At 37.8% G+C, this 14266-nt stretch overlaps 1 protein-coding gene across 1 annotated transcript; it reads left to right on the top strand.

The window, feature by feature from the left end:
• Positions 1-2: 2 nt before the first annotated feature.
• On the top strand, positions 3-11973 carry UBR7 (ubiquitin protein ligase E3 component n-recognin 7; the record flags this gene model as incomplete). The annotated part of the gene is made up of 10 exons (XM_085317636.1): positions 3-133; positions 1247-1307; positions 2907-3002; positions 4141-4194; positions 5405-5510; positions 7108-7292; positions 7960-8091; positions 8457-8619; positions 9509-9570; positions 10363-11973. Coding segments are annotated over 10 exons (1083 nt in total), but the record flags the coding sequence as incomplete, so codon positions are not given.
• Positions 11974-14266: the final 2293 nt, after the last annotated feature.

The raw sequence follows: 14266 nt of genomic DNA, 5'->3' as shown, positions 1-14266 counted from the left end.
GCGCCGTGAAGCGGCAGGCGCTGTACGCCTGCAGCACCTGCACGCCGCCGGGCGAGGAGCCGGCCGGCATCTGCCTGGCCTGCAGCTACGAGTGCCACGGCACGCACAGGCTGTTCGAGCTGTACACCAAGAGGTAAAGCGGGAGCCGAGCACGGGAGCGGGGCGTTTAGCGCGGCCTCCTCCGAAAAACTCCGGCCGGCCGTACCGCGAAACACGTACGTGCTGGCTGCAACAGGAAAAAAGTCACACTGAAGTGACCCGGGGCAATTGGAGTCTCTCTCTGGAAGCGGTTCCCTAAGAACTAGGGCTGTCGCGTCTTTCCGAACCTGCAAAGTCGGCTGTTTCCCAAGTTCGTGCTGTGGGTTTTCTTGGAAACGACTAAACGTTCTTGCCACAAATGCTCTTTAGACGTTAAGGCTTCTTGCAATTTTCTCTGCAAATCAGGTAATCGTTTAGGATTCATGCAGTTATTTAGTGCCACACAACTGTCCCTGGCATGAAATACAGCACTATTTTAACACAGTACTGCAACAGAGTAATAATAATCATTATTATTTCTCTTATTTTCCTTAGTGGTCTGAGTACTTTGAAACTCCATGAAGGATTTTGTTATATAGATTAACTGTCCAGAGAAAAATTTTGCTGGAGCATCCTCTGCTGTATATAAAAAGCTTGAGTAAGATGGGTCTTAATGGACCCAAGTAGGACAATGTTTAGATCTGTAACTCACGCAAGATGCCATGGTTCCACTAGCATGGAGTCTTGCAAAACTATGCCGGTAATTTAGGCCAGATTAAAGTACTGCTGTTTCTCCGTCCTCTTTAGATATCTAAGTGTCCTGTGCTGTTCTAGTGAGAATTTAGGTGTCTGAATAGAAGATAAGAGCTTAATCATCTTTGTGGATTTAGGCTTCAGCAATGAACCAATTTGCACTCCTCTTTTACCAGTATATACACCTGCCTTTTTGAATGTGGTCGTTGCAGCACCCTTAGTTAGTTGTTCTGCTAACTAGTTCTTCCAGCCAAAGACTGTTGTAAATGGTGATGTTGGCTGAGATCTGCCAGTAGCGCAACGTGAGATCATAAGGCTGCAAGGCTCTTTGGCCAATTCTAACAGATCCTGTTGTTTAAATAGCTGCAAGAATAYTTATATACTTCCTAATAAATTGTTGAGAATTGTTATAAATACAAAAGTTAATGTATTTTTATATAATAAAAAACCTGAAATGCTTTGTTTTTCTTTCTAGGAACTTCCGCTGTGACTGTGGAAATAGCAAATTCAAAAATTTGCAGTGCAAATTACTTCCAGTAAGTTCAGATATAGATTTTAGACATGCAGAATCAAAATAACAGTCTTAGAAGGCTGATATCTTGCCTCAGAGAGTGCTGGCTCATATGGTGTCTCTTCTTCTCCCAGCATTAAATGAGRGGGGAATGTTTGAGCTCTGTCACTCATGGGTTCAGCTGTTTGCCTCCATAGCTAGCTCAGCGCTTGAAATGGTGAAAATGCTTTAGCATATTGTGGTGCCTGTATTAATAAGTCCTGCCAGCTGTAAGCTGGCTTCAGGAGAACCTTTTGGGCTATGATTTTTACAATTACTTTAAGGAAACTTCAGTGTGTACTGTTGTCAGAAGGGACAGTTTCATCCCCTTCCCAGTGGCAGCTTTAGTACACTAATCTTTTTGATAGGCTGTCACTGGAGTCTACTGAAGGAGTAGGTTTTTTTACTGTATTGAGTTCTTGTAGTTTCATGCTCAGTGGGCAGTTTGGACTCATTAAGTATTTGGTAATGTACTGGAAAGCAAACAGAAGAAGGAAGCTGTTTGGCTTGCCTACAGTTCTGTTCCCAAGATGATAACACTCCAAATGTAGGAAGAGCAAGTGGTTCTGTGTATATGCTTTTGGTCCTGTCAGAACTGGGGCTGATCCAGAGCTAGCAAGCCCAGAGCTGTAGTCAGGTGATCACCTACAGACACCTGTGCCAATTTTAAGATGTTAGTGCTCCTTGTTTGAGTCAGTAAATTGGATCATGTGGCTCCTCCTTCACTTCAGTGCAGAATCAATCTACTGGTTTAATGACCTTCAGCATCAGAGTATTAAGCTGGCTGACTTCATAGATGAAGGGAGCTCGCATCATCTGTTCTTTTTTTAACAGAGTAGTGGTAAAAAGCATTTTACAGTATATAAATGATCACAGCTGTTTTTGCAAGGACTGACTGTGGTCCTAGACTGCAACTACATACAGTGTTAAAGTCCTCTGGCCCTAGCTGTATTAGCTGTATTTTTGAAGTGTAATTAGCTGTAACTAAACTTCATTCAGCATGTTCTGTAATTTGCAATGCCCTGTCATATAGAGTGAGGCTTAAATGATGTGAATTTAGTATAAGCTCAATGGTAAGATTAAATAAAGTTGGGTTTTGAACCATGGTCTGGATTAAAAAAAAAAAAAAACAGGGTGAGAGAGAGAAACAAATCTGCAGACTTTGTTAGAATGGCAACAGTCATGCATGATTGGTGATCAGACCTCAAGGATTTTGTTTGAATAAAATATTAGTGGCTAATGGCCTTCTGGAAAGAACTGTGCACATATAAAAAGAAGTTTGAATTTAGCTATCAACAGTTACTCTTAAAGAAATTTTAGATTAGCGGTAGTTTAAACAAACACCATAGTTGCTATTTGTTCTATATGAAGAAAGACTGTTCTTGTATTCCTCATGTGCCCTATCTTCTGCCTACTGTAAAATACAGAAGTCTCGAGGTGATATCTTTATTTTCAGATCTTCAAGCCAGTGAGCGTAATGATTGCTTTTAGGAAGCAAAATAGAACTTTTTTTTTTTTTTTTAAGGTATGCATCTTCTGTTTCTCACTGCATTTTCTATTGAAACAATTTCTCCTTCCTTTCTAGGAAAAGGGCAAGGTGAATTCAGGAAATAAGTATAATGACAATTTCTTTGGATTATACTGTACTTGTAAGAGACCTTATCCTGATCCTGAAGATGAGGTAAGAAATGTAAAATCTAGTAGTTAACGTATTTGAAAGATATTTATACAAAACACTGTGCAAAGGATGGTCTGCAAGCTGTTTCTTAAGGAAGATCCCACTTTAAGAAATTTTATGATAGATATTACTCTGATTGCATAAAATAATAAATTCTCACTTTTATTTTAAATAAGTTTAAAAGTATTTATACCTTAAAAACAGATGAGGAAGACATACCATCGTTCGGACAAAGTTATCTCCGTTTCTCTCTCAGTAAAATTATATTGTTTTTTTAGAAGATGAGTTTATCTCAAGAAATCCTACAAACAGAGACTAAGTCACCTAAGAGGTCAGAATCTGCTTCCTCGTGTTTGCAGCAGTGCTCTGACAGGCCTGCTTCTGGAATGGGGAGATTCTGTCTTTCAGCAGTGGCTTTAGCCTTATGTCAGTGAGAATGCTGTTTCTCTGTCTGAAGTATTAAAACATGCCACTTGGTTTATACACAGAAACTTTCCTTTGCAGTTATAAAAGTTAGTTTTTCTGGTTTTTTGGGTTTTTTTTTTTTAAGAGTTATGGACAGAAAGAAAAGGCGTAAGTCTTCCAAATATGAAAAGACAGTATTATTATTAAATATGAACTATTTTTTCCCAATTTTTAGTGAAGTCTAAATATTTCTAAAGAAATCATTAATAATTGTTCCATAATAAATAAGTTTTTATTAAGTTTGTATTATGGACAGTTAAGTTAGGAATCTGGCATTCCTAAATAAAACCTGATGACACTGAGAATATAAACATCTTTGTTTTGGTAAGTCCCCTGTTTATACATTTCTGTTTACAGGAAGAAAGATGCTGATACCATGGTAACTTTTATCTCCTCTTCTGTATAAGAATGTCTTGCTGTACTGGGAAGACTACTTTTGTAATACAACTGGGAGTCTCCACAATCTTCATAATTTAATAAATTACACATACTCTAGAATGTTAAGGAAGCAAACTGACTAATGGAACAGTAACTACTTATTAATGGCAGCTCAGTGTAGGTGGCTGAAGAGGGAAATGCAATTCACTTGAGTGGGCTTTACATAATACTGTAATTTGAGGATTGTGGAAGATTCTGAAGGTTGATATTAATGCTAATAATACAACCATTTATCTAGATTCCGGATGAAATGATCCAATGCATAGTTTGTGAAGACTGGTTCCATGGAAGGGTAAGGAAACTATAAGTAGCAGAATTGCTATTTGCATAGCAGTAAATTAACAATGTCAGTTAATTTTGTATGGTAATTCTTTCTTGGAAAGATTTTTCTATAGTTCTCAGAAGATTTTCGCGTAAGTTCTAAGGGAGTTCTTTTCAGTTTCTGCAAGATATTACTGGATGTTTAACCTGATGTTGCTGTTCACTCTGGCCCAAAATAACTAGGAATACCTCTACTTTTCTCAAGGTTACTCCTATGGAATAAAATAATGGGTGTGTAACTGTCTCTAACTGGAAAATTGTAATCTTGGAATCAGCAAGTTCTTTAATTTAAAGCACATCATTACCAACTATCTATTTGTTCATTCAGAGGGATTGTTTTTTTGAATTGTAATTACATTAAATAGTAAAGAACAGACTGCAATGGTCCCTGATTACAGACTTTGGGGAAATCTTTTAAAAGCAGCTAAGCACTTCACTGAGTGCCCTACTTAATGCATGAGCAAAGGATTCAGCTTGTCATGCCTTTGAGGGCATGAGTGAAATTCCACAGTGGATGCAAGAAAGTAAAAATGTTTGTTGCTGGAACAAGGAAGAAAATGAGATGATTGACTTCAGTTATAGGTTCTGTAGATAAACTGTGGGTTTCTTTTTAGATATATGTATGTATGTGTGTGTGTATATGTATGTATATATAAAAATGTGTGAATTAAGGATTATACTGAATAAGAGTGTTTTACAAAGGAAAACAATTAAATGCTTTTAATTGCCTCAGTATTTCTCACAAATATATTTGAGGACTTTAAGACCTAGTTCTTCTCAATTTCAGTATGTGAACAAAGACGATTTACAATCTCTTATGTGAAAGGAAACAATCACAAAAAGTTAACGTAGGACTTTAAAGTTGTAGTGAGTGCTAGGTATCTTATTAAGCAGCTATATTTAGGACAGTGTTTAGAAGAACAATGTTTAGAAATGAGATAAAGATAGAACTGAGATTTCTGGGTATGTAGAAAGCATAAAAGACAGTAAACAAAGACACCGTGATCTCAGTTTTTCCCTGGAATTTGATCTGTTCTTTCCAGCCTTTTGGTTATACTGATGCTGGTTGTAAAAAGCAAGCAGGACTGTATGTTTGTGCTGATGATAGCAGCTGATGTGGAGATGCATCTGTTAATTTGCAGCCAACGTTCCACTGCTATGTGCCTGTTTCTTTTTGACAGCATCTTGGTGCAGTGCCTCCTGAAAGTGGAGACTTCCACGAAATGGTATGCCAAGCCTGCATGAAGCACTGCCATTTCCTGTGGGCCTATGCTTCACAATTAGCAGGTAAAGAAAACTAAGATAGCTGAGCCAATGTTTCTTTAGTATGTATTTCTCATACTTAATTGATTGTTGACATAGTATATTTGAGTGGTAGGAGAAATAATATTCATCATGTCAGACAACAGCCTTTAGCAGTGAAACGTGCAAGGCTGCGCTAACTGTTCTATAAAAGARGTCTAGTTCATAAATTGTAATGCCATAGTTCTCGCTATTTTATTTATTTCATCAGAGGCATGCTAGCACATGGATGGATAAAGAGCTGTTACTTACTCCAAGGAACTTAAGTTCTAGGCTGAATCAAAAGATTTGAAGAGCCATTTTAAGGGAAGCAGTGAGGAATACAGCTGGGTTTGAGAGACTCTGAACAGAAGAGTGAATGATAGTGACCTGAAAAGAGTGTGTAAAATCTTAATTTGAACGTGGTTGGAGGTTTGGATTCTGTGTTCCCTCAGGAGATACCAGCGATCACACCATATGTTGGGTCTGGTCTCCACAGGATCAAAAGAGTAGATGACTTGATTTCAGTGGAAACAGCTGATTTCATGTAATCTTATTTCCTGAAGAGTCCTTATATTGACTGGAGATTGAGCGCTCATTTACCAGGATTTTCAAATGCTAATTTTAAGGATTCCAGAATGGGTTACCTAGAATTCTCTTCTTTGCTTCCCCTCCCCCACAATTAGCTGTGTCATTGTACACACATTTGAATTGACATTGAAAGACAAATTTATTTGACATAAGGAAGCAGTTAATATATTTAATTTGTCATAGAGTTCTGGTTACTGAGATCACTTTGCTTGGACGTTAAGTCACCCCAAACTGTTGGAAGATGAATACATTAGTACATCCTTAGAAGTAGTAGAGGTGACAACTGTGACTTTTCCTTGGTAGAGTTTACTTTGTATTTTTGAACTTTTTTGATGGAAATTAATATCTTCATCAAAAGGCTTTATGGGGAAAAGTAGAGCTCTTAAAGGAGTATTCCACCGAAGTTTCATGATTGTAACTTCTGGTTAGTGGGAGCATGTGCAGCAGAGGGTCTACAGAAAGTCTTCTATTTGGTACATTGAATTGTTATAAATTTACAATTCTATGTATAAGCAACTGCTTAAATTGTCTTTTGCAAAATAAGTATACAGCTGAATGCAGCTGTAAATGCTTTATAAAGATTATTAAAAATGTTTTTTAATTGTCTGGAGAAAACGAAGATACTGGATTCTGCCATGAAGTCAACAAAAAATTCTATACAATATGAAGATGATTTTCCTTGACACTCCTTGATAGCGATCACAGATTCAGTAGGTGTAATGTACTAAGGTGAATTATGATGGCCTTTTCCCTCTCTTAGGTCTTATGTTTTGGGAGTCAGAGTATTTTTGGATAGGAATATGAGAAGTGAAGAAGGCAGTGATGAAAGAGGAAGGGGTTTCACTGGATACATAGGTCACTGTATTTGGATAACTGCGGAGTGTATCTAGGACTCTGGATATTACCTGGATCAGATACTCTGGGTATTCTGTAGCACTGCCTTATAAAGCAAAAAGGCAGGCTTGTAGTAGTCTGTGCTTTGCCTGGCACAATATTTTTATCTATCTTCTAGTTCCTGCTTTGACCAAAGTGAACTCCCTTGAAGACGAAGGGATTGTCCTGAATGTTGAGGAAAGCGAAGAACAGGAAAAAGAAATAAAAAAAGAAAATGAAGCAGAACACCAAGAAAAGGAGGAGGGGAAGCAAATAGAGCAGTTTAATGAGCCATCTACTAGCTCTGGGTCTTCATGTCCAGAGGTAATATGTGCTTTCTCTTCCATTGTATGCATCTTCCTGTTGATGATGGAGGAACTAAAGCCCACCTCTTTCTGTGTTGGGTCAGTGAAAAGGTTTTCTGTCCGTTTGCGTGCTCACTTTCGGTATTTTTGTTACTGGCAAGTTAAATACATGTTCTCTGTCGAGCATGGAGTAGGCTATGGAACACTCTTGGAAATGTGAGTGACAAGGGCGTAATGTCTCTTGCAGGTAGTTTAGATCCACCCCAACTCTTGTCAACTGTTTTGCCTTTACACTGAAATATCTCCTGAGTTTGTTTTAATATAGCGGTATTACGCATTGTAGCTGCATTTGCATAACAGTCTAGTGATTTCATAAATATTTAGGGCTATTGCAATAAATTTCTACAGAAGAATGTGTTTTAATTTATATATATATATATATATATATATATATATATATATAAAATTATATAAATATATATATTTATGTATTTTCTATATATTTATATTTAATGGAAACGCTAAAAACAAATTGACATCCTTCTGTGAATGGAACAGTAACATAGGTTGTCCTGTAGAAATAAACATATCTGAAACCAAAAAAAGAAAAAAAAAATTTTGCCTAAGAAAAATGAATGTATTTGAAGTGAAATTAAAGAGCACTGAGCACTTTCATTTTAATTCAGAYAGTTACTAAGAGTGAAGAGCCAGTCTGCAAGCTGAAAGAACTCCAAAGGAAGCCAGTTTTAAAAAAAGATACTGCCACCTTTTGGCCATCAAACTGGAGAAGCAAATTATGCACATGTGAAGACTGTTTGGTATGTATACTTTCTTTAAGTATAGTATTCGGGGAGGCAGAGAGGAACTCCTTGAAGAGAAGCTTGCAGATAAAAATCTGTGAAAACATTCTTAACTGTGCATATAGACACCTAATGAAACATCCACGAGATCTAAAGAAACATTTGGAATTAATGCAGCATGTGTGAAGGAGCTTCTAAACAGTTGTATTTTCCTGTGACTTAGAGCTAACATCATTTAGCAAGTCTTCATGAGACATGGTTGAAGTGCTTGTTGATACAAAATTTACCGTATGAGCTGCAGTGCTTTAACGTGAAAAGAGGCTGGGCACATCTGTGCCTCACCAATTTTGTAATCTAAAATTAAATTTTACTTTATTCTCTAGAAAATGTATTCAGAGCTTGAAGTCCAGTTCCTTACAGATGAATGTGACACTGTCTTGGCCTATGAAAATAAAGGTACCAGTGACCAAGAAACTGACAGGAGAGATCCTTTAATGGACACCCTTAACAGCATGAACAGAGTCCAGCAAGTAGAACTCATCTGTGGTAAATATAACTTAACTTTTAGAATCTGCCTTAGCATTTTGAATGAATGGTTTACTGTATGAAGACCCTATCATATATATGTACATATACATTACATGGTCTTTATTATATACCCATATAATACCATACAGAATTATAATTTGGCATCTAACTATTTTTAAAGTAGTTTTTAGAAGACTGTATGACGCAGGTCATCAACCTCAAATGGTATTATTGTAGAGAAGTCTGTCCTCTCTGGCCTGTTGTTAAAACTTTAACTTCCTTGTGTTAAGAAAGCAGATGGTGTTGAAATCTCTCGTTTAACATCGTAGATGGTATATTAATGGTAATTCTTTGTAAGATGAACATTTAATTTACATTCCTGTCTCTTTGCTCATTTCTTGCCTTGTTCTGCCATTCTGGCAATCTCATGTTGCTTTGAGCGTGGCAGCCCATGCGAAGCTGGAGTGAAAGGTTTCTTCTTATTTCTGTTATTGACAGGACAGTCTTGATGTATTTTGTAAGTAGAGCAGTGTTCCCCTTTTTTGAATAAGAGGTTTATGCTCTGGTGAGAATGCTTGCTAAGACTTCCCCACCACCTATCTGTGCTTTTGCAGTTAAAATTTGGGGGGTGGAGAGAGTCCTTTAACTGCATTAATTCATTCTTTAGACTTTTATAAATTTCTCTGAAGATCACCTGAATGGATATTCAGACTGCATAAGTTTACTCATTCTTGCTTATTTAATTTAAGCAAACCTAACCTAATTTTGTCCTAAATTTGTCTCAAGTAAATCTAACTAGTGACAAGAGGAAACAGAGCAAGTCTTCATCCTAAGCCAGTGTTAAACTAAAGTTGTATCTTTTTTTTTTCTCTTTCTTTCCTCTCCATGCCTTCACTTCCCAATCTAGAATACAATGATTTAAAGACAGAACTGACCGACTATCTCAGGAGATTTGCAGATGAGGGAACGGTAAGGTGCAGCTTACAGAAATTGTTTGGTTGCTAAAAATGCATTTTAAAGTATGGCTGGGGGATGTTGAATGTTGTATTTTTTCCTCTGAGTTACTGGTACTCAAACACTGGACATTTCCGATTCTGTTGGGATTTAAAAACTATTTTCGTTGGAGAAATTGTTGAGAGGTAGCAGGAACACCACAGAAATGTGCTGAGAGCAACTTGTAAATTTAAAAATGAAAAGTCTGTTGCTCTGAGAAACTTTTTCAGACAAAAAAAAAAAAATCTTCCTGCTTGGTCTTAGGCTGAATTTAAACCTTCAGACAAACAAGGACCAAATCATGTTAGACAATCTTTTCAGTTGTTTTACTCAAGAAATTAGTCTGCCATTATTAACATGGAGATTTTATTTGTTCAAGTTAAGCAACAGATTTGCCAAAATGCCATTCATTCCTAATTACATTCCAAGGTAYCTGAAGTGAGCTTGTGAAATCTTGGTTTGCGATGATTATTCTGATCATAAAAGCAAGTAGCTGAACACACCAAAATCATCATCAGAAGCATTCCTCCATACACTTGTCCTGTCTTTGCATAGTTCATTTCCCTACTTGTACTCTCTTTTAGCAGAATTTGGGTATTAATCATTTCCTTTTGGTAGGACAGGAGAGTCCAATAGCTAGTTGTATCAAAGAGATTTCAGGCTATTTTTTATATGCTTTGTAAGTGTGTGTAATACGTGTAAGAAAGAAAAGGACTGTTTTAACTTAATTACTTTATCACAACTTGAGTTTCCTGTTATTTCCATTAGGTTGTTAAAAGAGAAGACATTCAGCACTTCTTTGAAGAATTTCAGTCACGCAAAAGACGACGGACTAATAGGATGCAGTACTACTGTAGTTAGACTGAGAGGTTTTGAGTCTGAAAGGACAACTGGGAAAACAATATATCCATTGAGAAACCGAAGAGGCATCTTTAATAGTTGGCTTTTCCTCAGCAACCTACTGTCCAAGAAACCACCTCCAACTTTTTCCTCATTTTGTTTCATATTTCCTTTATTTGTAGTGCACATGCATTTCTAACAGGTACATTGCGTAGTGATTCATTTATATGGATTTCAGTATTGATCTACTTTTCACTTCTTTGAAAGTTAGCCTTGTTTCAAGAGGGGAGGATTGCTTGTTAAAAGAACTTTGTGCCACTGTTTATTCCCTTTATCCTTTGACCTTTTTTACTTTTAGTGCCTATAACTGCMCGCCATACTAAACCACGGGAGTGGTCTGCCCTTCTCGGTTTCTGTACAATATAGGAAATTGGCACTTAGCGTGTTGCAGACTGGAGTGTGTTGCTTTCCTACTCTGAATGGTTCTGCATCATCTCTTCTGGTTGCAGTGGTTCTATCATACACCTCCGGCCCAAAGTTGGTTTCTGTTTAGTGCCCGTAGGGAGGCACAGTTCTGCAAGAGGGAAAGGAGGCGTGTGTTACGGTGATGGCCATTGGTTCTGATCCTGTYGAATGAAACTGCATTCCACAGTTTGGGTCATATCATGTGATCTGAACGGCACTGTACCTTGACATGCCAACTCTGTTTGCTGTGGAAGTATTCCTTAAGCATGTGAAAAATCAGAAATCATGGGTTGGTCCTGATACGACATTCTGCTGTATCTATTTTTTTTAATTCAAAAACTCTTTCTAGATATTGTACAGTGATGTTTTACATGCAAAAATTTGTCCCATGAACTTTATGTTCTGACTGGAATGCAAATACTATCTAGTAGGAGGTACTAAGTTACAAATTGAATATTGGGGGGTTTGTTAAAGGAATTTTAATATGCTTTGGTTTTAAAAACTAGCCTACTTTAAATTGATCTATTTCGTAAGTGTTCCTAAAAACATTGCAGCATTCTGGCATTTTGCTACAACATAAAGAGTGCAATCTTTTTATAATCACTGTGATAATCAAGAAATAAAAGATGTTTCACTGACTTAAGAATCTACAGTTAACTAAAACAAAATATTGAATTTCCCATAAGTCATTTTGAGCTTAATGTAGTCTTTAGTTTTTCTTTACCCACAAAATCCTAAAACTCCTTTAAGGAAGTTCTAATTTTTAATTCCCTTTCTATGTAGATGGAGGATTTGCTTACCATGAGGTACTGTTCTGCTCCCATGTTAAGATTTCTTAGAAGAAAATCCAGCTTCATGATTCTGTTAATTCTTTTTGGCCACCTCATTTACAAAAGCGAGTTCTAGCTTAAAGACTCAGTCAATCTATCTGTTTGGTTTTTGCAAATATAACTAGTTGCTTTTAAAGCTAACTCTGGGTATTGTATGTGCTTTTTTTGTAGCAACTGTTAATGGGAGTTGTAACTGCATACCTAACTAAAATAATACCTAAAAATTAAATAACTGTTCAATCKCTGCGCTGTCTTTTATTTGAATTGCTGCTATGCCATTTTGTTTTCATGCATCTCCATRGCTCTGCACATTGTCATGCGATAGTTACCTGTTCAGCCGCGTGTAAGAGTGAGTCAGCCATTGCCTCCGCAAGCCTTTGCTTCCAGCCTCAACCCACTTAACTCTGGGCAGTTGTGAAACAAGGTGCATAGTCCCACCACTGCTGGCATCGCACCCTGGAGGGTGGTTTGAGCAGGAGAGAAAATTGGAAGAACAGAATGTTTCTCTTGTCTTGCAGTTTGCAGCATTTAATAGGCTAAAGTAGGGAAAAATCTAGTCTGATCACAGGGTGCCYGGAGGTAACCACAGCTGGGGTTATTTCCAGCTCTGAATTCAAATCGTTCTGAACTGAAACACTTCCAGTTTTTAGTTTCATTGTTCTCCCTCGAGTACATACAAAAAACTCCGTAAATGCTAAAAGGTCACAGGGAGAATTTCAGTACTGTCTGTACAAGCTCTAGTCAGCTGTGGTCATCTTTCCATTGAACTAGAAAGTGGACATCCTGTCTGCTAGCTTCTATATAGCTTCACATTTCTGTAGCATCACTTAAACCTCATCTGAAATGCATGCTAAAACTAGTCTGCCAAATCTCCCTGAATGCCTTCTCTTTCATCAAAATCCCCACTCGAACAAAACTACCCCTTGGCTCTGTGTAGAATACATACCATCTCCAAGATGTATAAACGGGCACAAACTACTCCATGTCGCCTTCCGGGACAGGGTAAGTAATTCTTGTTGCTTACAGCACGTGGCCCTCAGGGTAGATGCTGGGTGAGCGATCATGTGCTTCTGTGTGTGTTTCCTCCTGACTGAGGCAACATGTGTCTGAAACGCAGGTGACTTGGAAGCAGCACTGCTCCATGGGCCAAGACAGCACTCAAAATCAGGTACTTGTAGTTCCACGTTTTCCTTACTGATATTTCCCAGTTCCCTTTCATCACAGTCCCACTGGAACAGGATATTCAGGTATTTCACCATAGGAGGAATAGTTGGCGCAGGTTCTTGCTACCTTTGTGTCCTGGAAAGGTTGTGCACTTACTCAGGGTGTTGCCTCAGGTCCTGTTGACCCTCTCGTGCCTATTCAGGGCTCACAGACACCCTACACCATACAGAGACACCACAGCCCAGGCTATCAATGCGTTAATAAATGCTGCTTWCTGTAGAGGTGGCAGGTGCAGGAAATACTTTGATCTAAATCTGTAACTGCCACAAGAATTATTTCCTGTAGCCACAAGTCACACCATAATCAACACTGAACATACATACACACTGGTCACTTCTTGGCACCTGCCTGTACTAAGGAAATGGAGCACAGTGTACCTGAAGTGACCAGCAAGTACACAGCACCCAGCAACCCACCTTTCCAATCTTCATCCAGCTGTGCTTTCTTCCCCGATGCTCTCCCCTAGGTGAACAAGAATCTAATCTTGTCTGATATTAAGATGGAAGAACATCATTGAAAAGAAGGAAAAGAAACCTAATAAAGTATTAAAATTTCACTATTTTAGGAAGGTATTCTTAACACTTATCTTCTTAAAGGTAGGAATGACGATAAACCCCTGAGATTAGACTGTGCTCTTCCCTTCTTTCTCCCTCCCCCCCTGCTTAAGCCAGGCGATAAGCCAAAGCATTCTGCTGTTGTACATCAAAGTGAGACTAATCCAGATTTTCTGTTGCTGGATGACACACTTCTGAACTTCAGGCAGCTCTCTGAAGTAATGAAACACCATTTTTTTTTGTGAAACACATTTAATGAGTATTCAGCTGACATAGGATAACTGCAATTCAAGAAGAGAATGCTGCGTTTAATGAGCGTCTTTGTCTAGTTGCTCTGCTCAGAAAATAAACATTTTCTAGATCAAGGGCTAAGTCCTGCTGCCTGAAGCACGTGTAATCCTATTGCTTTTAATAGTGAATAGTCAATCAAGCTCCAGACCAAAGAACTCATTAAACAGTATTTCACTGTAGCACTTTTAATAAGTCACCTGAACAGCATCACTAATTATGGCTTTCTATTTTTACACTGTTTTGTAGTATACCCTTGATGTTCAAAGCATTGTTGTGGATTTTTTTTTTTAAGCAGAAATGATAAACTTCATCTTTTTACACTTCTAGGGCACTTTAAAGTTTTAATTCAAATACTCCTTTCCTCTCCATGGAATCAGACAAATATAAGGTTCAGAGTAATGATGATACATCCTGTTTTGCCAATAAGTCAGCACTAATTTAGCAGCCTGCTCATAACAGTTAAATCAA

This window comes from Rhea americana, unplaced genomic scaffold (assembly GCF_003343005.1).
Source record: "Rhea americana isolate MKP2758 unplaced genomic scaffold, rheAme1 scaffold_5, whole genome shotgun sequence".
NCBI lineage: Eukaryota > Metazoa > Chordata > Aves > Rheiformes > Rheidae > Rhea > Rhea americana.
The sequence above is the reverse complement of the archived record's forward strand: the minus strand, read 5'-3'. Positions and strand labels throughout refer to the sequence as shown.